This window comes from Mastacembelus armatus, chromosome 10, assembly GCF_900324485.2.
Source record: "Mastacembelus armatus chromosome 10, fMasArm1.2, whole genome shotgun sequence".
NCBI lineage: Eukaryota > Metazoa > Chordata > Actinopteri > Synbranchiformes > Mastacembelidae > Mastacembelus > Mastacembelus armatus.
This window is the reverse complement of record NC_046642.1, coordinates 16,607,377-16,630,528: the sequence shown is the minus strand read 5'-3', so window position 1 is coordinate 16,630,528 and position 23,152 is coordinate 16,607,377. Positions and strand designations below refer to the sequence as shown.

Genomic DNA, 23,152 nt, shown 5'->3' with positions numbered 1-23,152 from the left:
TGATCCCCGCACAGCTGCAGAAACCATGTTCGGGAGTTGGCAGGCTGCACCTGACTAACACCAGCCGCTCGCCACGATCCCTTCCCTGTTTCGCCTCCTCACCTGCAACAGGTGAGGAGAAAAGCTCATTAATGAAAGCTGCGTTACACTGAGGTGAGCCACTTCCACACATATGGTGGTAATGGTATTATATTTACCTCTGTGCTTCTCTTGATTTGACAAGTCAAAAGTTATAATCTTTCCAGTCGGGGGAAAAAGTCCCTGAAATTAGGTCTACAGAGCAAAATAAACTCAAGTTATTAAAATATAATACATTGCTGACTCAGTCTGGCTCATATTTATGCATGTTTTTGTTCTGTGATCTGAAGATAAGTCTTAAGATTAAGTAAGAGTTATAAAAGGATATATAGTTTCACCTTTCCCAACTGGTATTTATATCTTCATATAAAATACCTAATCAGTATAAAAATCGGATGTTCACATTGAAATGCAGGGACAAATAAAACCACAAATTCTTAAATGTATCAGCTTTTCACAGCAGAGATTTTGACACAGGTGTATCTAATAAGTTTAACTGTGGCTGCATGCTGCTGCTGTCCACTCTGCCATCATTGTTTTTCACTCTGATGAAGAAGGTTTATTATGTCCTCCCATTCCAGTTACTCTTGGTCATGCTTTTCAGAAACCAGTGATGTTTCCACTCCTACAGTTTTCTTGTCAGAAACAGATATCTAACTGTGGGTTCACAGGAGGACGTTATGGCCTATAATCTAATCCAGGGAATTTGTAACATTCTCCCAGATCACTTTTATTATTACACCATCCCAAACCATGTGGAAAAAGGTGCCAACAAAGACCAAGTCCATCCATCCATTATCTATTCCCGCTTATTCCTAACCAGGGTCACAGGGACCAGCTGGAGCCTATCCCAGCTCTTTGGGTGAAAGGCAGGGGTCCACCCTGGACAGGTCACCAGTCCATCACAGGGCCACATAGAGACAAACAACCTCACACACTCACACTCACTCCTATGGGCAATTTAGAGTCACCAATCAACCTGACATACATGTTTTTGGACTGTGGGAGGAAACCAGAGTACCTGGAGAAAACCCACACAAGCACAGGGAGAACATGCAAACTCCACACAGGAAGGTCCCTGATGGGTTTCAAACCAGGAACCTTCGTGCTGTGAGGCAACAGTGCTAACCACTAACCCACTATGCTGCCCAAAGAGTACGTCAACATGAGTACGTCTGGTTTTTACTTTCAGTTTGGTCTATGGTCACTATTGTTGCCATATACTGTAGGCCAGTTTTCTACTATTTCATTTCAATAAAGCCATACTAACATGTAGGGAATATGTGAGGAACCTTGGACCCCGTCCTGCTGCCATCATTCAAAAAGGAAATCTTTCCATGAGCTGCACAGGAAAATGCCCCCAGTGGAGTCTAGATACTGGTGGTGTTGAAGAGTATTGGCTGAAAAACCAGATGGGTGTGATGTGGAGCTGGACTTCTGATGAGGTCAGCAGAGAGGCCCAGTGATGCTTGTTCTAATGAAAACTGGAGGTGAATGGGGTGGAGGAGAGTTGCATCGATCTCATGGGGAAATGACAGCTGACAGGAGCAGAAAGAAAAATGGTTTGAAATTTTACCAGCGACGAGATGAATGGCTCAGAAGTTGTGGCAAAATCTGACTCCTTTAACTTAAAGAGCAAACACCCCCAGTTAGCTCATTTGAGAAAAGAGGAGATTGAAAGGGGGGGGGGGGGGGGGGGGAGTGGCAGCATAAAGTCAGTCTTTGTGATCGAACTGATCAAAGCTTCATAAACATTTTCTGTGGGCTGTTCAATGTTATTCAGGGAACAAATAATCTTAAGTGGGTGTAGATGAGGTAGGGTAAGTGGTTTACCTTATCAAACTTAACCATCATCACAGAACTGCAAGACAGTGATATTTATAGTGAGCTGCTGGAATAAGAACAAGTGAATTTGTATTCTCAGTGTCCTCTCAAGTGATGACTCAGGCAAACACTTGTGCGTGGTTATTACAGCAATCTGGGGAAAAAACAGACAATTCACTCCAGATACTTTGTTGCTTCACTGAAATTTACCATCATGTAAGTGCACTTTCTTGAGGCTCCCACTAGATTTTCTACACAGGCTATTGTTTAAGAAAGGAGAGAAGAACGTGCTCAATGTTAAAAGCTACACTTGAAAATGGTCCACAATAGTATGACTTACTGCATACAGCCTTGATGTCTACATGGGCGTTATCTATAAATCATGCCTTGATTATCCACAGCAGCATATTTAGGGGTTTTAGATTTGGAAAGAAGAAAAAAATAAATACTCCAGGGTATTCACTTTCCAAGTACTAAACCTACACAAATCTGGTATTATAAGGCTTATAAGGGAAGCGTGGGTCAAAGCAAGGGGTAGTCTGCATTAAAGATGGACATTTTAAAGTGTCTTTTTGTAATTCTTTATTAAGATATAATGCAGGCTCATGAATATAAGAAACGTGTGCACTCACATGTCAGCTCTCGATAAAAATCCACAGCAAAGTAGTTTGATATCATTCCAGATTGAAGTCAAAACTTTCTAACAGCAACAAATGTACTGAAAAAACTTGAAATACTCAATTCCACAGTAAAAGATATCCACCTGTCAAAAAAAAAAAAAAACTATGCTTACCCATCCTGCTATAGTTCACTGATGTCAAACAAGCAAAACAAAGATTCAGCCCCAAGACCAAAGCAGCAGGATTTCAAAGCCTTGCTGTACCCATGCACCATTATGCAACAAAATACTATGTATGATTGGAAAACAAGCTGCAGAGAGCAACCCCATCACACAGCTGTTACCTGAATTAATATATATATATCCTGTTTCATTTTAAAGCTCCAACACCTGGCAACTTGTTTCTAGATTGTTACAGTTGTGCATGACATAAAATCTTTATTAGTGTTCAAGCTTAAGGACAAGGAATACAAACGATAAGCAGAGATGGACTCTCCTTTCCTTGGCTACCTCTAAAGCTGTGGAAAGAAAACATATTGATCCCTCAATTTGGACACATTCTTAGATTGTGGAGGTGTTTGGTCTCAATGACAGCTAATGAAGCTTGTCTGCTTTGGAGAGTACCGACACATGGTCTATCCATTGTTTAGCCCACTGGGTTCTCCCAGGGGAGTCGAGGCTTATTGACAAAGTTTGAATGGACTTGGAAGATGTGGAGGATCAAGTGCATGATGCAGTTTTTGTAGCAAAACCGATGGTTGAGCAGAATACTCAACTTTGGTTTGCATCGTGACTGTGAAAACAACATTACTAACATGTAATTTTAGACGCTTATTATAAAGAAGTGGCAGTTACCAGTTCAAATGTTAATAGGGGGTAACATCACTGAAAATAGTGTTTAAAGTCAGTTTAAACTCATCTGAACATTTTATAGTGTCATTAACTAAAGTTATAAAAATGCAGGCACATATGGAAACACAGTGAGTTTGATTCTTTAAGGCTGAACCAGAACATATTTTACCTGTTAGCCCAGCACATCCGAATGAACTACAATTATTGCTTGCTTTTTATTAAAATAAGGCAAATCATTTTGCATAGCTGATATCTGCAGTAGAGACAGTATTGCCATAATCAAACATAATGGAGATGCCATTAGTATTACTATAAAACTGGTTAGAGCACAAAATAATCAATAGCCTCTTGGAATTACTTCTTAGACTGTGCATGAAATCACATCCCTTCCTTCCCATAAACTGAAAGAACAAAGGGAAAATATAAAAAAATGCCTGTCCTGTCCCTCTAACTGCATTTTTCAGAGAAGAGACAGTTATTACTACAGATTAGAGCACATCTGAACTTATGGAAAAGAAAACAGGCAGTGTATGAATATAAAGGGTCAAAAAAAAAAACAACCAAAAACAGCTGTCTATGCAAAGGAAATACAAAAATGTTAAAACGTTTTTTGCTTTTGATAGAACAAGCTCACTCTATATTTGAAATCATTGGTCAATAATTTGTGTTCTCTTGACTCAAACATAGGGATGTCTAGATGCTATCCATGGCTTTAAACTCGCTGAGAGCCTGCACAGGGTTGATGTGCTTCTTCTGAGAGGATCTCTTGACTCTGTTGGTCTGACCATCATCCTGCTTCTCTCTCTTCACCAGAGGTTTCTTCTCAGGGGCTTTCATCCTCCAGGAGACAGCTGGCATATTGAGGGCCTCCATACCTTTGTTCTTCTGGTACTTAGTAGATGCAACATAGGAGGCCTTAACGGTGGACACCACTGCATTCATCAGGTTCTTTGCAGCCTGAATGAGGGACATGGCACTGTCCAGCTAATTTTTTAGAAGAGATGTAAGAAAAAAGAAAAAGTTAGCCTTGTAAAATGGTAAAGGCAAAGCCTGTTGATGTTTAACTTGCAAATCTTTTGAATTTATGTCATTTGATAATAAACTGTCCCTGTCCTAATGTCAGTTTAGTAATAAAAGTTTTTCAGGGGAAAACCAAGACTCACGAACTGAAGAATTAACGACCTTTCTGAGTTTGTCTGGGATACAACAGATGTGAGAAATTTGAGAATATGGAAAAAGGTCACACTAATTTAATCTCCACAATTTAAAAGCCTCAGAGACACTGGTGACACTTGACTGGAAGTGTTGGAAGCAGACTCAGCCCTACAGAAAGGCAAGAGAAATTCATTATTTCCTGCACACGCAGGCAATGTATTTTAATTAATCTGACTGGAAAAATTGGTTAATTAATGCTTAAAAGGGTTTGTAAACACCGGCCTTGTACAGAGTTATCTTAAGTGAAAAGGTTAGGAAGCATTCAGGCAATATCCTTTGCAGCACCAAGAAAGAGATTTACTCTCTTATCTTTTTATTAGACACAAAATATAAGCTGCAAATGCAGAGAATGAATCAAATAATCACAACCAAGACCCAATGGCATTAAGTCTAAGTATCTTGAAATGATTTGGGCAACACCAGATAACATTTTAGAAATCAGCCGATGTTGTTTTATTGATTAAATAATTTTAAGGAGTTTAAGGAACACTGTAGAGATTTCCCTGAAGTCAAGCCATGTTACCAAAATATAATACATGTATCCCTGAAGCGTCACCAAACCACTGTACTGCCTCACTTCTTTATTGTGAATGCAGTGAAACGTGCACAGTTTGCCTCAGCTTTCAGTCTCTTTGCTCTCATCTGTTATTGGCACTTGGCTACTGCACCCAATTCTTACAGCTCTCTCTTGCAGTCATCAAAAAAGGTTTAGTGACTAGTTAATCTTACTTCAAGTATAATGTAATTTGAACTGCTCCACAATACATAGTTACTGGGGCCCCTTAGCATAATGAAGATTTTAACTGTTGACAATGTGTCCACAGGTAAAACGATGCTGAACTTACCCCTGAGACAACCAGCTCTCCTCCCAGGTTCTGAACCTCAGCCTTGACTTTGCTGCAGATGTTGAGCTGGTGGCAATACAAGGCGATACGCTGCAGGTAGGCCAGCAGGTCCTGCTTACAGGTCGAGTCGGGGCACTACGAGAGAGAAAGACAACCAGAGTCAACGAATGGGCACAATATTTAGTATGCAAGCATTCTATAAGACTTACAATACCACCTGACTGCAGGCAGTAAAATGAGTAATTTTTGTCACTTATTTGCTGGTAGGAGTCAATCTGACTATTTATGTGATTGTACAGACGCAATGATCTTACACTTTACTAAGATGAGTTAGCAGCAGTGTGACATGTAAAGTAGACACCCACATTGGGGACAGGCTCAGAGCAAAAATGACAAACACGCCCACAGCCCAATAGACTGACAACTCCTCTTCACAGGGTTAAGCACGACCAAGTCACAGAATTTAAATTCTACTGGGAAGAAAACGCCACTGTCAATCTATTACTTTTAGGAGGTGGTAATGATACTGTGAAGTCTTTCTAAATGTAATTTATTTAATTCTGAGAAATGAAGAAATGTTTTCAAAATAAAACAGTTCATTTAAAAAACTGTATGGGATTTCGTGAGAAACGTTTGCACAGCCTACACTCTAACAATCTGACTTTTGGTGTGAAAGTGTAAATAACTAGCTCAGGGATAGAACGCTAACAGGCTTCAATAAATACAATTAATTCTCAGGGAGAACATGCAATGGGTGAGAGGAAGCTTAAAATGTGTGGCAAAACAATTTCTTAGACCATAGGTTCAGTACCAAGTTGAAAAAGCTCTTATTCTTGTTTCATGAAACATAATATCAAAACTTCAGCTCAGAAACAAAATACACTGAATTAAAAAAAAAAAAAAATAAATAAATTATATATATATATATATATATATATATATATATATATATAATCCATCAACATCAAGAAATTCAATAAATTATAAAACCCACTTGAATGTGGCCATATGTGAAGAGCCTCACAAATGCATCTCATTTAGCACTGGCAATCCTTTTGAATTATTTCACCTCATTATAATTAGATGTGGGCTCTACCTTGGAAGTCCATTTCCAATCCTTTTCCCAGGTTGTTAAACAACCCCCCACCTCCACCTCCCCTCCCCCTCCCCTTCCCACCCCACTAGCATAGTAATTAGGCCACAGTACTTTGCTTAGCTGCTCTCGGGATGAGGGGTGTAAACACCGTGATGAGGCTGTGACGCTCTACATTGGATCATCCCAGTGATCCGGCACGCACACACGCACTGTCGACAGTGATCATAATAAGGCCAGACTGATTCTGTTACAGATAAGGGGCTGGCAGCTTGTCACATCATCTACTACACTAAATATACCTGTGAAAACAAAGAGGGTGACCATGTGAGTGAGCAAGCCAAGAGAAAATGCAGGCTAAAACATCTCATTTGCAGGTGCCTGGCTGTCTGCAGGAGGAGTCCTCTGCAGCCGTTAATTCTGAGTGCAATGAAAAGGTGAAAGGGAGGTAATAGGAGCCAATTGTTAATTGATAAGATTCTTTGCTGGAAGGACTGACAAGGTCAGTACTGTAGTACTTAAGTTTGTTTCCATGTCTTTGGACAAAATAATAGGTCATTCTGTCTGGCTGTAAATGAACAAATAACTTGAAATAACTTGAAATTGAACATCATACTTGTATTAATTTGTCAATAATCGCTATTAGCATTACTAAAGTACTCTAAACCACATTAGCATTACTAAAGTACTCTAAACCACAGATGGTGAGGAAATTCATGTTTTCTTTTCTTGATGCAAAGGGAGGAAGAGGCAACATCTCTGGGATCATGATTTTCGGACACTTCAAACAGATTAGGACTTATGATGCGTCTAATCCTGCTGAGTGCGTCAGAATCCCTGGTGGGAGTGTAGAGCGCTCTGCTGAATATAGCGCTCTCACTTCCAGACATAAAGCCATGCAAGCATGCATTTACACACCACCCGAGCCAGCACAACGGTGCTCATTCATACAGCGTATACAGCAGGAGGATGGGAAACTACTGCTTAATAAGGACACAATGGAATATACCAGTAACACATCCTTATCCATATAAGAAAAAAACTCACCCTATCTACTTAAGTAAACACAAATTAAAGGATCACACAAAGCCACAGCTAAACCCATTACACCTATGTCCTGCCTTATTGAGCGTGCTATAGATGTCTTGAGACAGAATTAATAAAATGCACTTAGGCTTCTCTATCACCACCATCTACTCCTCATAAATACAAGGATGAGGCAAGTAGAGAGGAGGGAAATGTAAGAGTTGACATTCTATTAAAGAAAGGTATGCAAGAGGAGATGAGAGGAAAAGAGGGTTGGAGGAATAATTATCATATAGGAGAGGACTAATACATGGCTGAGACTGGAGAAAACTAGAGTGGGGGAAGGTTTAAAAAAGAAAAAAAAAAAAAAAAAAGCAAAGAACCAGAGAAAAACAAGTAGTTGGAGAAATTGACAAGGATGAAGTGTGAGCCAGAGGGGGAACAGTATGGAGGAGTAAATAAAAGGGAGAAATCCAACTGGGGGAAAAGGACGCAGACAGGAGGATTCAACTGTAGATGGGAGGGGGGAATAAGTAACTAACTCTCTGTTGTGTGCGTGTGTGTGTGGACTAACACATGCAACAGTCTAGGCCTGGGATGAGGCTGAATGCAGCAGCCATGATAATGAGGGCTTGGGGAAGTATTCAGATGGCTGAGAGCAGGGCACTGTGAAAGCATCACTTGTGCTCATACTCAGCTCAGCTGCTGGCTTCACTCAGCACTCAGGAAACCCTGCAAGGCTGCTCTGACTGTGACATGTGAATACATAAGTTGCACAAGGAAGAGATAACACCTTCGATTGTCATGTAAGTAGAGGTCCAGTGTGTGATTAACTTGACTAGTCACAATTTTACTAAAACAACTCACTGTCTGCATTCACTGTGACATATCAATGCTTCCAGAAACGAGATGCATCGCTAAGTAACTGAAATGTCACCAAGATACTCTTTAAGTCTCTGCTTTTATGCTACTGCTGTATGAATAATTAATAGTGAAAAACAACAGGCCATATACAGTACCTGTATACATGTTAGTTTATTTGTTCAGCTTTCATATTAATGTATCTAGTTTGTGTACAAACCATAACCACCATTTTTTAAAATCACATCTAGACTGATGATTTACATAATTTCCATTACACAGGACAACTGCTCTTGTGTAAAAAAAAAAAAAAAAAAAAAAAAAAAAAAAGAATCATCACTGTTGTTCCACTGAGCCATGCTCCCCTCTGACAGCAACTTCATTATTAGAGTCAGTCACTGTAATTTTTTTGTCTTTTCTGAGTGCTGCTGTTAAATGTCCCTCAAACCCAATACAGCCATTGTCTCTTGCCTTTTCTCGCTTTTTCCACATGGTGTGTGGTCAGTTATGGAATGGGACAGTTAATCTTGCTTGGTCAGCTACAACTGAGACACACCAAGCATTCAGAGGGTCATGAGAGACAGTTAGTTACCATGTTTCAAAAGGATAGAGCAACTCAAGTAGAACCTCAGTTGTTATTGTCTCAGTTCTTTAAATATGTGCTGAGAAAAATAAAGGTGAAACATCAAAGCTGAGTTAAAGGGTAGCAGTATTCTAATTTGCCAATTCCCTTACTCTTTCAAGTACCTAGCCTTGTATCACTCTTGGTACATCCCATATTCATGAGGGTCTCACTTTAAGTGTGTCAGTAGCTATTCCTTTATTGTCCTTTCCTTACTATTTAAGCTGTGGCTCCAGTGAAGTTTCAGAGGATAGTGCAAACAAAAGCCAAAATCTTTTTTTTTTTCCCCTTAACAAAACACAGCTGACAAAATAAGAAAAGGAAATGAAGCAGCAAGAATGACAGAGCAGGATGTTGAACAAAAGAATCTCTCAGTGCTATGTGTTGGGTAATGTCCATGATATAAATGATGATCAGGAAGGTCAGGTCCCATCATTGAAAATGCCACACGGTTCCACTGAATTCCATTATACAGAACAGAGAGAGAGAGGCATCGCCACTGTGGTGCTGCCGCCCAGGACTGACCTTTCAGGACGCATCACCCAGAGGAAATGCCAATTTCCAATATTTACTGACACGGCAGCATTCTAATGCACCACTGCCAGCAACCTGCCAGGGAGTACGGCAGAGTGGTGAACCAAGATGGTGTTTTTTGATATCTTTTGTTTATGAGTCACTTCATGTCATGTCAGAACTGATGATGTCACTGTTTTGAGACCTAAGTGAGATTTCTGCTTAGTTTTTTTACATTGGAGAGACTTTGCCTTTATTGCTGAAATGAAAAAATAGAAATCTTCATTCTGATAAGTTGACCATGTGGTATTGTGGATTGATTTCCACATCTTAAAAGGAAGCAAACTAATTCCAAACCTTAGACCATACAGAAGATTCCATCTTGTAACTTTACTCCTGACATACAAACAAACAAAAAAAGTATATGCCTTTGTATGTGGCCTAACCTGAGAAAGGACCAAGAAGCCAGTGCCATTAGGGTAATAGCGTGACAGAGATCCATGGCAACATTTAGGTAGATACAGGAAACAAAGCAATTCACAATCAAAAAGTCCATTCTGTTACTATAGGCAGGAACTGAAATAGAAGTTAGGGCTATGCAGGGATAGGAGATGATTGATTCCCAGCTATAGTGTGAAGACACTTCAATATAAATATGCTGCAATATAAAAAATGTTTCCTATATCAAATGGAATTTAAACCTTGTGAAAACAGTGGTGCTGGAAAAAAAAAGTGTCATGAATGGCTCAAAAGTGTAAGTGAAGATAGAAGTGAGGTTCAAAAGTACTGAAAATGAAACTCAAAAAAACGCAGCAGTATGAAACTTAATATACTTCCTGCAAGACAAAACCCTGACCAAAGCAGACTTTCCATGCACATGATCTTTGATGAAGATGAGTATGCATGTAGTGTTTTCTGGGTACTACCTAGTTAATGGACATAACTTGGACTTAGTATACTGTGCATTAGAAATAATCCATCTGGTGCTGATTCTGTTACAGCTGAAAGCTAAATATAAATCTTCCATGTGCAACCAGTCAAGATCCATTTCAAACAGAATGGCAATGGCCAGATCTTGTCTCCTCAGTGCATCTGCTAAGAAGTTGCTCCATACATGCGTGGGGGCAATTCAATCACACTGACACTTGGGAATGTTAATGTGACATTGAAGCAGACACAGTCTGGGTATGACAGGAGAAAATCCAGCTGGGGGGAAGCCAAAAAGACTGCCTTTAGAGGTAACCACAGGGACCAATTAAATGGCCTTCATCAATTTTTCATGTTTATACTGCACCTGTCAGTCATTTCACTGTAGTACATGTAAGAAAAGTGGTATCTTAACATACCTGCAATAGAACAGGTAAGTACAAATAGCTATATTAAAACATTTATACTTTTAACGTTTGATATTCAAACTGCCTTTCATTTGGCCTGACCCCTTACTCTTTTTGCACACTTAGCCACGTGCTTCAAATGCTCAAATCTGCAATTGCAAGTACTATACCTTTTAATACATTCAAAAAATGTATTCAACAGCTACACCCAAGTCATACATATCTAGCTTCCTCCTGAAGTACCAAGCTTCTGTCCACAAGGAGTCAGTGACTTTGAACACGTTCTCATCACAAGATTTTCCATCTATATGAGCACTTTGGTAACAAAAGGTGCTACTTTCAAAGCATGGGACAAAACAATTATAAGGCATAAGTGCTTTTCAAAAGATAAAAAATGGGAGCAGGTACATTTTCTAAACAAGCACAAAAAAGGTGGGCGTCACTTGGTTTGGCTGAACTGCAGTCGAAGGGTTGACCCTTGAACTGCAGAGCTGAAAATTTGTGGTCTCTGGGTGATTCTGCTTCTCTACTGCAGCAGGTAATTTACAACCCTTTCTGCTGTAAAGCGTCTGGGGCCAGAGTGGGGATTAGACTGTGACCAGCAACAGAGCCCATGGATCACCATAAATCTCCACTGACTGAATGCAAATTGAAAAAGTACTATGTATGTCAGTATACATCATGAGAATAAAGCTCACACAACACGCAGCCAGTGCATGCCCATTCTCTAAATATGCAAGCCTTATTTTATGTGCATATGTTTGCGGGTGTACATGCAAGTGCACATATTGAGAACATGCAAATAAAAGAAATTTATGGGCCACATGGCTAACACATTTGCATTATAAATCTCAATTACATAGCATTATTTGTTTACCAGCCCACTCCAATGGAATTCTCATAAGGTGCCCTGCAGAGGAGGGTCATAAATTCTTAATAAACTGCAGTGCAGACCTTTGTACAGCATTGACCTACATCCTCAAGCTCATCTCTGCACTACACTCATTTCTTTAAACTTTAATAAGGCTCTATTACACATATTTAACTGTTTTTTTGGGAACTCCAGTACAGGCCACCTGCACATTTTTGTTGAATACAGTATGCAGGTGCCAAAACACAGCATGACACAGTCTTGAAAAGAAAAATTGGGGTGAAATGCTTTGTTATCAGTCTGGGACCATCTGCCAATGTGTTTTATATGAGGAGTAAACCCTCTTAGGCCCTCCAGGCCAGAAGCACAGAGAGCAAGTGATTAATATGCCTAGGTTAATGAGCAGTTCTAGCACTGCCTTTGCAACTCTGTCATGTGTGTGCATCTTGGTGATTCACTTAAATGTTGCTGCTAAAGTACGAAGACCATCCTGATGTGCCATGCCTTTGCTGTAAGTAGGCCTGTGGCATCTCCTGCTTTGTTAGAGATATGTCCCTAAATATAAACTGCCTGCATAAATAAATGAATTAAAAAAAACTGCCACCTGGCAATTATACTGCTAATTAAAAGGCGAAGCACTCTTAATGGATTCATCTCTCAAGAGGGATGTTTCTCTCTCCACACAAATGCACTGCCCCTTATTTCTACCTCTCCTACCTCTCGATCATTCTCCTCCACTCTACCCTATGCTCTTCCCTGGGAGCTCGAGCTGATGTGCTACGGGTGAGTGTCGCCTGGTCTGCTAGTGTTTTGGTCCCTGTTGAGAGAGAAAGGCTAAGAGAGACAGCTGGATGGGTTCAGAGGCTGGAGGGGTCCTCACTCTTGGCAACGACTTCTGTTCCAACAGCCAAAGCTCTTCATTTATTCATACTTTGAGTGCTTCAAACCCCAAAATCCCCTAATAGTGTACTCACACAAACATACACATATGCAGAAAAAGATAAAGCAGCAAGTACCTACAAATAGTTGTGGATGGGAGAGTAAGACAGTCACCCAAAACTAACATCCATTCACATGTGCCTGCAGAGAGGCAAGCCAGTCAATAAATGTGTTCGAATGTAGGAACACGCGTACATATGCACGATCGCACACCTGCACTGTTGCCCATCTGTCTTCTTTGGGGGATAACACTGCTTTCATTAAAGTGAATAAGCATCCCCAAAGGCAGCAGTGAGGCATAAAAAAGTCACTTTCCTCAACGGCTTATTCCCTATTCAGATGATTTAGATGCAATTAGGTCAGTACAGGTAAGACTGTCTTTGTGAAAGACATGAGCCTGTGATATTAAGGATCTGAGGACACCTTAAATAAAATGTAATATGTACAGGGCTCTTGGAGGCCAGCAGCACATTATGTCAGACTATGAGGGACAGATTTCTGCTGAAAAGTAAATGCAGATGCTTTCAGCATGTGTTGGCATAACTTAAACCCTCGGTTGTGCAAAAAAATTGGGCAAAGGTCATTTATATACTTCTTAAACCCCTTCTGAATTTGAGCTAAATTAATGGGAAATGTTTTACAAGCATGGACATTTTTAATTTTTTTTTTTTAAACAGGTGGAATATACTTTGCATGTGTCCCAGCAGTCCCAACACACCTCTTCTCATTATGCCAACAACTCACTAAAAAAAGAAAGAAGAAAAAACCTAAGATGTAACACTACATAATCCTTAAATCAATTATTCATCAGTACCTTTTGTGGGAAACCCTTGGCAATCCTGAAGTGAACTGATAATTATGGTGGAAGATAATTTCAACAGATTTAATAATGGCCACTGCAAAATCTGAGCAAAAGAGAGGTTGACATTGTTATCAAAATTAAAATCTTACAGCAAACAAAGTCACTGTGTGCCTTCCTCAGCCATTGTGTGTTCTTGGATAGAAGTGGATGAAACCCATAGCTGGTACATATCAAACAAAAGCAAGCTCTGCCTTTATGAGAGAAGAACTCAATCTGAAAACCATGTCTTGTTGCAAACTACACTCTTTCATGATTAACAATAAAATGTGTATATATATTTGCAGACACAGAAACAAGTCTCTGCCTAAGATAGTGCATGAATAAGTTAGGGGATAAATTGTGTATCTGAAAATTGGTACAGTGCAAGTTTTTAAGTGAAATATGAGACCATGGATAATTGAATGTGTCTTTCTTTATGTCAAGGACCATGGTCTATGAGGTAATGGATTGTTGTGAGATGATGGAATCAGGAATTGGAGAGTGGACGATTTAAAAGACAAGAGAGAGGAAGGGTCTGATCCTGACAGAAAATGGTCAAAACTACCAGCACATGAACAACAAATCATAACTGTTGATAACATCTGAAGGCCTCAGCTGTGTAAACTTGTTACTTAGCGTTAAGGCTAAACATACAAATGAGAAAAAAAAATCCAAAGCATTTGTACAAAAATAAATTATGCACTGTCACCCCCCCCACATATTTTCGTAGACATGGCTTGAAGTAACAAGGCTACATTATATTCCAAAAGAAAAGTTTGCCTCCCTGTTCTGAATCTTTAAATCTAGATTACATGCAGTGCTGTTAAGAACAACATTTAAAAACAGAAGGATGGGCTATCAAATGCAGTCAGTGTGAAAGCTTTCCTTATCCCAACCTCAGTGTAAACACTAGAGCATGCAGCAGCGTCAGTTCCTTCAGCTACATGAGAGCTGAGAACAAGTTGTGCATAAAGAAAAAAATATATTCAACTCTAAGTCTACAACTTCAAAAATGAAAAATTTACCCCTGGGGTAAATTAATGGCTCCCACAATAATGAAATCTGCCTTTCACTGAAACATAACTGAACTGTGTGCTAGCAGGGGTAAAATTAGTGATGTATGTAAGTGCCCCATCTTTGAATACAGCAATCAGACAGAGGTCAGATAAGTTAATGATACTGAAACAGATTCAAGAATGACATGAATTTTGAAACATCTCATTTCACAAAATGTTTCATTTAACCTACATGCCTGAAACATGCAATTTGGCAGTAACCATGACATTTGAGTTTTGTCATAAAGCTTGTGCTGCAAATTTGCCTTCCAAAAGAAAATTTCTGGTATTAGCAGAAATTACTTTTTATTTATCAGACACTGACAATGTTCCAAATTGCTACAACTGGTGTTCACTAACTAGTTCACATAAAACCCTCAGGGGTGGCGGTTCAGTAACGACTTACATGGTCAGCGATGGTACGGCCCAGCTTGTCCATTCTTGATCCTGCCTCGGCAATTTTCTTGGCAGCACTGATGACATCAGATGTATTCTTCAGCGGTCCTTTCCCCCTGTGGAGAAAAAGTGGAAAGGTTTCTGACCTTCCATAGCTTCAGTACTTTATTTGCATGGTCATTTTCATCAATGTATGGGATTAAGAAAAAAAGCCAAAAAAGGAGAAAATTTAAGGTGAAGAAATGAGAGTAATACTTTTAAAGACTTTGTTCAGTGTCCTATCATAATAAATTTAATTGTTGACCCTCCATGACCTGAACAAAGCCAGTCCCAGCATGGGTCAGTAAAGCCCTGACCTGACCCACTGTAAAGCTTGTCAGCCATTTGCAGTTTTTCTGGCCCCACAAGGGACTCTGGGACACAGTTGGCAAGAGACACAAATTGGATTCAAAGCTGCTCTCTCCAGGCTAAAAAATGAGCCATCCAACCCAGAACAGATGGAAATTTGTGTTCTGTTCTCTTGCTTCCTCTTCCCTCCCCAACCCTTCCCTTCTTGTGCTCTGCTGTAGAGCAAGTCAGGGTCCTAGTGGAAGAGGCCACGCATCAGAGCACATACTGGAAGCTCTCTGGGGACAAGTCAACCCCTGGAGACAGAGCTGGAGGCATTGTGAAGATTCCAGAAAACAAAATAAATAAATAAATAAATGATGTAAGAATGCCAGTGGTTTTAAAGAGTGTTGCGAGTATCATACTGGAGACTGTACCCAAAAAAAAAAAATACACCAGGGTGTGTAAAAACAGAAACCACAGATTTCTCCCTAACCACTGACTTCTTTCTTTAAATATCACTAGTGTTAGCCCCAAGAAATAAAGGGCCAGCTGCTAAATTTTTCTCACCACGTCCACTCATGTCTAGGTGGCCAAGTGATGACAGGAAAGCACAAAGATGCTGTAGAGACTGACAAGAGAACTTTTGACAAGAGGAAACTCTTGTAAGATTTTCTTGGTCAATTTACAGGAGAAGGGGCAAAGGACGATTGCAGGTTTCCAGATGGGTGTAAGCCACATCAGACAGAGCACTCCACAGCACAGCATACTCTAAGACAGGTGGCTCCCAAATATGTTGCATGTTCCCAAGTCACACATGCCTTATTCATGAGAGCCACCATACAGCCACAAGCAATGCAGGATTCTGAGAATCTCACTCACTTCTTGCAAATTTGTCAGGAGAGAACTCCAGATCAATTAAAATCATTCAACATTAACCCTGGCAGGGTTTTGTGGCAGATCAAGGTTGAGGGGGTAATAATTTGGGCACAGGCTAAATTAGGCAGCTACTGACCTTCCTTGCGCTATTGACATGTGAGAGCTGAGGCATAATGTGACGATATATATTCAGCTCAACAAACATCCATGCATTCCTTCAGACACACACATTGGCACATACAGGATGCAATCCAAAGTCTGAGTGTGTCCAACAACAGAAGTCACAAAACAGAGCTGTGATATTAAGCCCTCAGCACACAAAAGCTATTCCCACAACTTCAGTTTATGATCCACTTCAAATGCCATTAACCAACCATAGAGAATCTAACATATGTTACATATACGAAAAATAACTGTGCTACATAAGGTACTTCAACCACTTTTTACCAAGGCAATGCAGGGTAAATATTACTTTACAATATGTTTTAAGTTATTAAAACCATGAGCTAAAAATCATGCTTTCCTCAGAATTCTAAGGTGGTATACAATTAATGAAAAACTTAAAAACTTTTAGCTGTAAAAAACTTTAAATGTAAAATATATACCCCGATAGCAAAATGACAGTTGCATGTGAAACCTCATAAATAATACACATATGTTCATGTTTGCAGTTGCTAGGTGACAGTGGCACAGGTTAGCCATGGTGCATACGTCCAAATGTGCACTTTATTTGGAAAAACCTGGTTGATGTGAGCACTATCAATCATCAAATTAAAAAAAAAAAAAAAAGTCCAGTGATAGACCTGTAATGGCGTAAATGTAAATAATGTTTCCTGTTTTTTTTAAACTTAATTTAGTAGTGGCAAAGCTTCAATGGAGTGCTTTTTTCCTCTTATTGGAGGGCTCCCCCTCCCCCATTTTCACCTTGTCAATTCTTCAGGTCTGCTTCATTTTGCAAAACAGATGCAGCCTTAATGTTTATAGAAAGATGCCACTGTAATCAATAACCTCAAAGTACATACTCGGCTGACTCCATCTAATAAAAAAAACATGGATGGCACTGAGATGGAAGCAACAACATTTGCATTTCATTTACATTGGTGTCTACAGTAATGCAAAAGGCAGTAAATATTTTTTCCTTGTCCTTTGGGTGATTAAGAAGGAAATAAAAAAATGACAGGTTTCTGCATAGCCTCCATCAAATTGCACTAAAGTTCTCTAGTATTGTATCTTTGGCCAAGAAAACTGGATCTTTCAAACACCCAGAAGACTAAGACGGAGAGGCAGCATTTCGTCGTCGTTACGGATGTGACTCAGAGTTGGGCACAAACTGCCCTCTGAGTAATTCCCTTGAAAATTCAAAAATACAGTCATACAAATACATTGAGGCACATATCCAGTCAGTCATTTAAAATGTCCCGTCACATCCTGCACATATACCACATAAACCCATTCAGACCATGCAAAATACATGATCACACAGAGAGATTGAAATGCTTCTCAGCCCTAATCCGAAACTCAGTATTATACCGAGCAAAATTTCAATATCATGTGCGCACATGCACGCATACTATCAAACATGCACAATATGACACAGATCCTCATATGAACTGCTAAAGAGGCTACAGTAGCTTCTGTCACATTCAAATGAAAATGGTTCTCCCCTCCTTCAAACCTGGCTTAATGTCAAGTCACCAAAAAAAAAAAAAAAAAAAAAAAATCACCACCAAGGCATTTTACATTCAGAAGTAAATTCAGAAGTATAGGGTAACTGGATGCACAACCTTGATAAATAAAACTGCATTCAAACATACAGTGAACATGTAGCCAGTATACTGCGTACTGGACAAGTGCACACTGGATTTGTGTTAAATTTGAGTCTAAGCACTGTGCACTGCTAAAAGCACCAGGGTCAAGGTTCTTTATTGTATGGATCTATCAACACAAGAGAAATATAGGACTAGGTTAAGAAAAAAAAAAAAAAAAAAACTACATTTTTCCTGGTGAAATATCTGTTCTAACCCTTTAACCATAGTTTTAAAGGCTTATGAACAATACTTCAGACTTTGCTACATAAACGTTGTTTGGTCAAGAGTATATGTTAATTTAGGAGTGAAAATCCCCATTCACATGGCAATATTTACTTTTTACCTTTCTTTGCAGAAATCAATAAAAAGATGATTAAAACAATTATTTCTCAACCATCTTTAGTGTCTCAACAACAACCACCAAGGTTGATCTGCTGAGGGAGACAATCCATTTGAGATTTACAGTGCACACCAAGCTTTATTCATGTACTAGAGAGAGGACGATTTGATGCACTGCTAATGGTTGTGCATATTAAGATTAGGGGAGGATGGAAAAATAATCAAGAAGAAAATCCTATCTACAGTGCTGATTAAGGAAAATAAAGAGCAATGGTGCATGAAAAGTAGTGTTAAACAGGCTTATTGGGTGATAAAGTGACACTTAAACATGCATTCTGTATTAAAGGCATTTCCTTTAAACTGCACAACTATTAGAACATTAACATGTGAAGAAGAAATGACATTTTGGTTCTGTGAATGAAAAAAGCCCAACACTCAGTGACAAATATACAGTCCACAAACTATGACTGACAGTTATAAATCAAAAGATGATTTAAAATGTGTGGCCATACTACAAACCATTAACACAGGTGCAGTCTGAAGACAGAAAACTATCTACAATTACAAAATAGGCCATTTACTAGGGAAGAAATTGCTCTTGGCGTGAGTCAAGCTGTTAGTCCCAACTCACCTGGTGAAGTCTGTCATTTCCATCATAATCATACACATCTGCTTAGCCAGCACAATGATGTCATTGCCACTGTCATCCCACTTGGACACCTCAGCATCCAGCTTGCTCTTTTCTTCCTGGAAGCTAGCCACCTGTTCTGCAATCTTTGCCTTCTGCTCTTGGGGCAACTGGGCCATGATAGCCTGAGGGAGGAATCATGGAAAGTGAAGGAGGTTAGCAAACCGGACCTCAACATACTGTTTTTCTGAGGCCATTTTTGTGCCTCCAGGGAATTTTGCTTTATATGATCACCTATGGTTTCTGTAGATGGACAAGGGTTTTCTTGCCAGGCAACGGCATGGACCTTTGTAGCACTATAGCATACTTCACTGTATTCTTTACTGTTATACACAGTTTTACATTTGACACTTATTTACTAGGTACATCTAAACAATATATTGTATCTATGACTTGCAGAAACTTATAACATTCAGTTCAGTTTCAGTTTTGACAGAAATACAAGTAAACAGAAAACAGCTACATTAATTGTCTTTTAATTTAGCTCTAGAATTGCCATATCTGTAATTGGTCCAGATAATTTTTTTTAAATATGATGGATTCAAAACAGGGTTCACAGCCACTAACATGTCACATCTTCTTAAAAATTACATTTAATGACCTCAATGTCTCTGGTCACAAATAACATCAAAAATAACTGCATTTGTTTAGCTGTACTAAATATCACATGCAAATGTATTTAGCACCATTTCTATCAAGCCTCTTGGGTTGGACAGCTAAAGGGCACCTTCCAAACAGGCATTCAGACCTTCAACAAATGAGTGTATGAGGCCAAACTGGGCAGACACATAAGAGCAGGAAATCAAATATCACTACAAGAGGGTCATTCTATTACTGGTAAATACAACTCTCTCTAGAGTCACCTAAGCTACAGTAAAGCTGTTCAAATATGAAAAGCCCCTAAAAAAACAAAACAGATAATCTTTGCTGAATAAAATAAGGAGGATAGAAATGTACTGAAGGCTCACTCCACCACTAGAGATTTTTAGATTATTTTAGAACTCATTGTATTCTTTACGTCATTAATGCAGTTAGTCTCTCTACAATTTCGGTTAAGCGTGAGGAAAAAAAAAAATGAACAAAAGGCACTTGTCAAAGCAGCAGATAACTGTGACAATGCTGTCCCATCAAGGTGCCTACTTTGTAGTGTAACTACACAAGAGAATGGGACAAAGAGCAGCAATGCAAGAACACAGGAGCTTGGATTCATCACAGTAATATGATGGCGAGAAGTTCTGAAAGAATCATAACTAGTGGGACAGTTACAAAGGTCAAGAAATGTACTGTATTTAATCAGAAAATAAAAGATATGTTCTTATTTTATAGTACTACAGTCTTATGAGATATCAATATGCTCTTCAGAGTATTCTGCATTCTGAAGTGCATTTCAATGTACCCTGCAAGAGCCTACATTCTTCATCTTATGTTCTGACAAATATGCTACATGAATTGACTCAAGTTGGATTATTCAATTCAGTAATTTAAGCATACACCAATCACCCTATCAAGGATAAACTGTCTGTTCTTCTTCTACTTTTGAAATGTAATGACCACTGTAAAGCTGCTGTTTGGGAAAAGCTTTAACCCAATTTCTAGTGAACACACTGATCCCAGTCAAAGTTGCTCAGATCTTGATATTTGCCCATTTTTCGTTTTCTAACACATCTACTTAAAGAACTCACTGTTCACTTGCTGTCTAATATAGCCCACAAATTGACAGGTCCCCTTGTAACATGATGAACAATGTGTTTCACTTCACCTGCAAATGGTTTTAATGTTGTGGTTGATAGGTGGATTAAGAAGATAATTATGTGTACTCTCAATATGTATGCGTTTTTCTTTTCAACACACAATGTCCCATTTGGCAAGGTATTATGGATGTCTGAAGAGTTAAGGTGCTGAGTTCAGGCTCAGGAATTTCTGTAAATAATAAGAGAAGCAATATAAAACTTACTCGTGCACTTTGGCCAGCGATAAGCTGGTCATCCTCTGTTTGCACACTGGTCCTGCTGCGAACATCAACGTCGTCAGTCTCAAAGTCAGAGTCATCCAACTCCTCTGGAGTCTGTAATAGGACAACAGAGAAAAGGGGCAAAGCAGGAGCAGCAGACATGTAGAGAGAGAGAGAGTGAGTGTGTGTGTGTGTGTGTGTGTGTGGGGGGGGGGGGGGGGGGGGACAAGAAGTGTAGATGATAGGATTATATAAATCAGCTGTCAGTAAAGAACCTAAAACAATATTGGCATACTAAAGAGTCATGTCAGCACTATTAGCTAAACCTACATTACTTAATGCCCATAGGTTGGTAAAAAGAAACTGTAAACTCTAATTTGCATATTAAGCACAATTTTCTGCCTGTGCATTTTAAAAGGGAAAATTAAAGGCATGAGTTGGTATGAAACATTGGGGGAAAAACTTCAAAGTCCCATCTGTCGCTGTTATCTGTGGAAAGAGACACGGCATGAGCTGTGTTCTTCTCAAGTGCTGCTATTTCATCTATGATCCTTCACCTCTTTTGCTTGCTTTGAATGCAAGACAAGTTACATTAGTGCTTTTTCCATAAATAATCAAAATTGTTTTTCTCAACAGGTCATGCTTACACCAAAATACAGAGGTCACTGACAAAAAAAAAATAGATTTGGTGCTAATGTGAAACACGGGGAAAACAAAAGTGCATTATCATGCCTGTGCCACCACTTGTGCCTATCCAGCTGTCTCAGTACTGCCCTTCTGTAATGGATTTGGAGCCCTGACATCTAAAAATAGCTGAAGGTCTCTGAAAAACCTTACACCGCTTTATGGAATGTAGAAATGCTCTTGTTCTCAAGGGAACAGGAGTATGGTTTCAGATACAAAGCTATAGTGACTCACAGGAATGTCAGACAATACTGTTCAGTGGGGCAGAGATATCACCTGGTGTGGCCTGTGAACAGATAACCCGTGAATGTGGGAGGCTCAAAAATGATAGCTGATAGTGAGTACCCAATGAGAAACTATTATAGAGAACCTTCAGTATGATAAAAAGGGTCAAAGTTGCTCTGTTGTCAAAGTAAATGATTTTTTACACTGTGGAAAAATCCATAAATCCACATTTAATTTGGTAATGTCCAGCATCTGCCCTGTTTGAAAACTGAAATATTCAGTTCCACCTGTATCACCTCTGAGGCATATATGACCAGATGGTATCTATACTCCAATATTTAAGAGAAGACAGGGACGTACCTAAAAGTACAGCATCACACTAAAGACAGAAAGTATGCCTTAGTCTTATCTAGTATTTTTATCTGCTGCTCTAAATATGGGCAGAGTAGTTCAACATTAAAATCCCCAATTGATATTCCTTTTGCGACATTCTGCTCATAGTCTTTATGAGCACATCAGCTATTTTTTAAGGGCAGAGATGGTAATATCACCTTGGGCCTCGACACACTGTACAAATCATAAGGTAACAGCAGCTGCCCTCTGTATCTCGCTGTCAACAGCTCCCTGACTTTGAGACAGTTTGATGACTGGGAGGCATATTCTCTGATGCCTCTGATGTGAAAGGGTTCTGTCCGCCTGTCAAATATCTAAAGGATGTCCAACACAGGCTGCCTGTGCACCACTTACAGAGGTTAAAGACTTGTCTATCTTAAGTAGCCCCAACCACACACTTGTCTGTTCTGATTTAAGTGTGTGCCACACATGCATTTGAGGATTTATGGAAAAATGGCCAGAGAGCATGTGGTTGTGCTTGTGTGGACATACCCTCTAGACAAGTTGTCTCAAGCTGATTTGCAATTTGTTGTATCTCTTTAGATGCTGAACATGCCTACTATTACATGTAAACTGTGGCATGAAGTACAGTTCTGCCAAGCAAATGGTTCTAGATAAAAATTAACGTTTTTGAGACGCTTGTCTAATCCCATTACAAACAACAGCAATTAAGAGGAGTCTGCTCTTGCTGCTGGAAATCCATAACTACCCAAGTTAAGCCTAAGCATCTGAGTCATTTCCTGCCAAATAATCACAACGAAACCTGTGATTATTACCTCTCGCACTTTATCAAGCAATACTGCCAAACAGAGGAAGAGGATCATTTTATTGTATAGATAACAAAGCCAGAGTTAAATCACATCAGTATCTCCTA

The 23,152-nt window shown here is 39.4% G+C and overlaps 1 protein-coding gene across 1 annotated transcript in view; it reads right to left on the bottom strand.

The window, feature by feature from the left end:
* Positions 1–2,459: 2,459 nt before the first annotated feature.
* Positions 2,460–23,152, bottom strand: part of ctnna1 (catenin (cadherin-associated protein), alpha 1) — a 69,436-nt gene continuing 48,743 nt past the window's right edge. The window contains exons 14-18 of the mRNA XM_026329833.1: positions 20,980–21,090; positions 18,969–19,150; positions 14,995–15,100; positions 5,434–5,568; positions 2,460–4,357 (exon numbers count right to left, since the gene is read on the bottom strand). Coding sequence (XP_026185618.1) covers positions 4,067–4,357; positions 5,434–5,568; positions 14,995–15,100; positions 18,969–19,150; positions 20,980–21,090 — 825 coding nt within the window. The 3' untranslated portion in view covers positions 2,460–4,066. The remainder of the gene's footprint in view (positions 4,358–5,433; positions 5,569–14,994; positions 15,101–18,968; positions 19,151–20,979; positions 21,091–23,152) is intronic.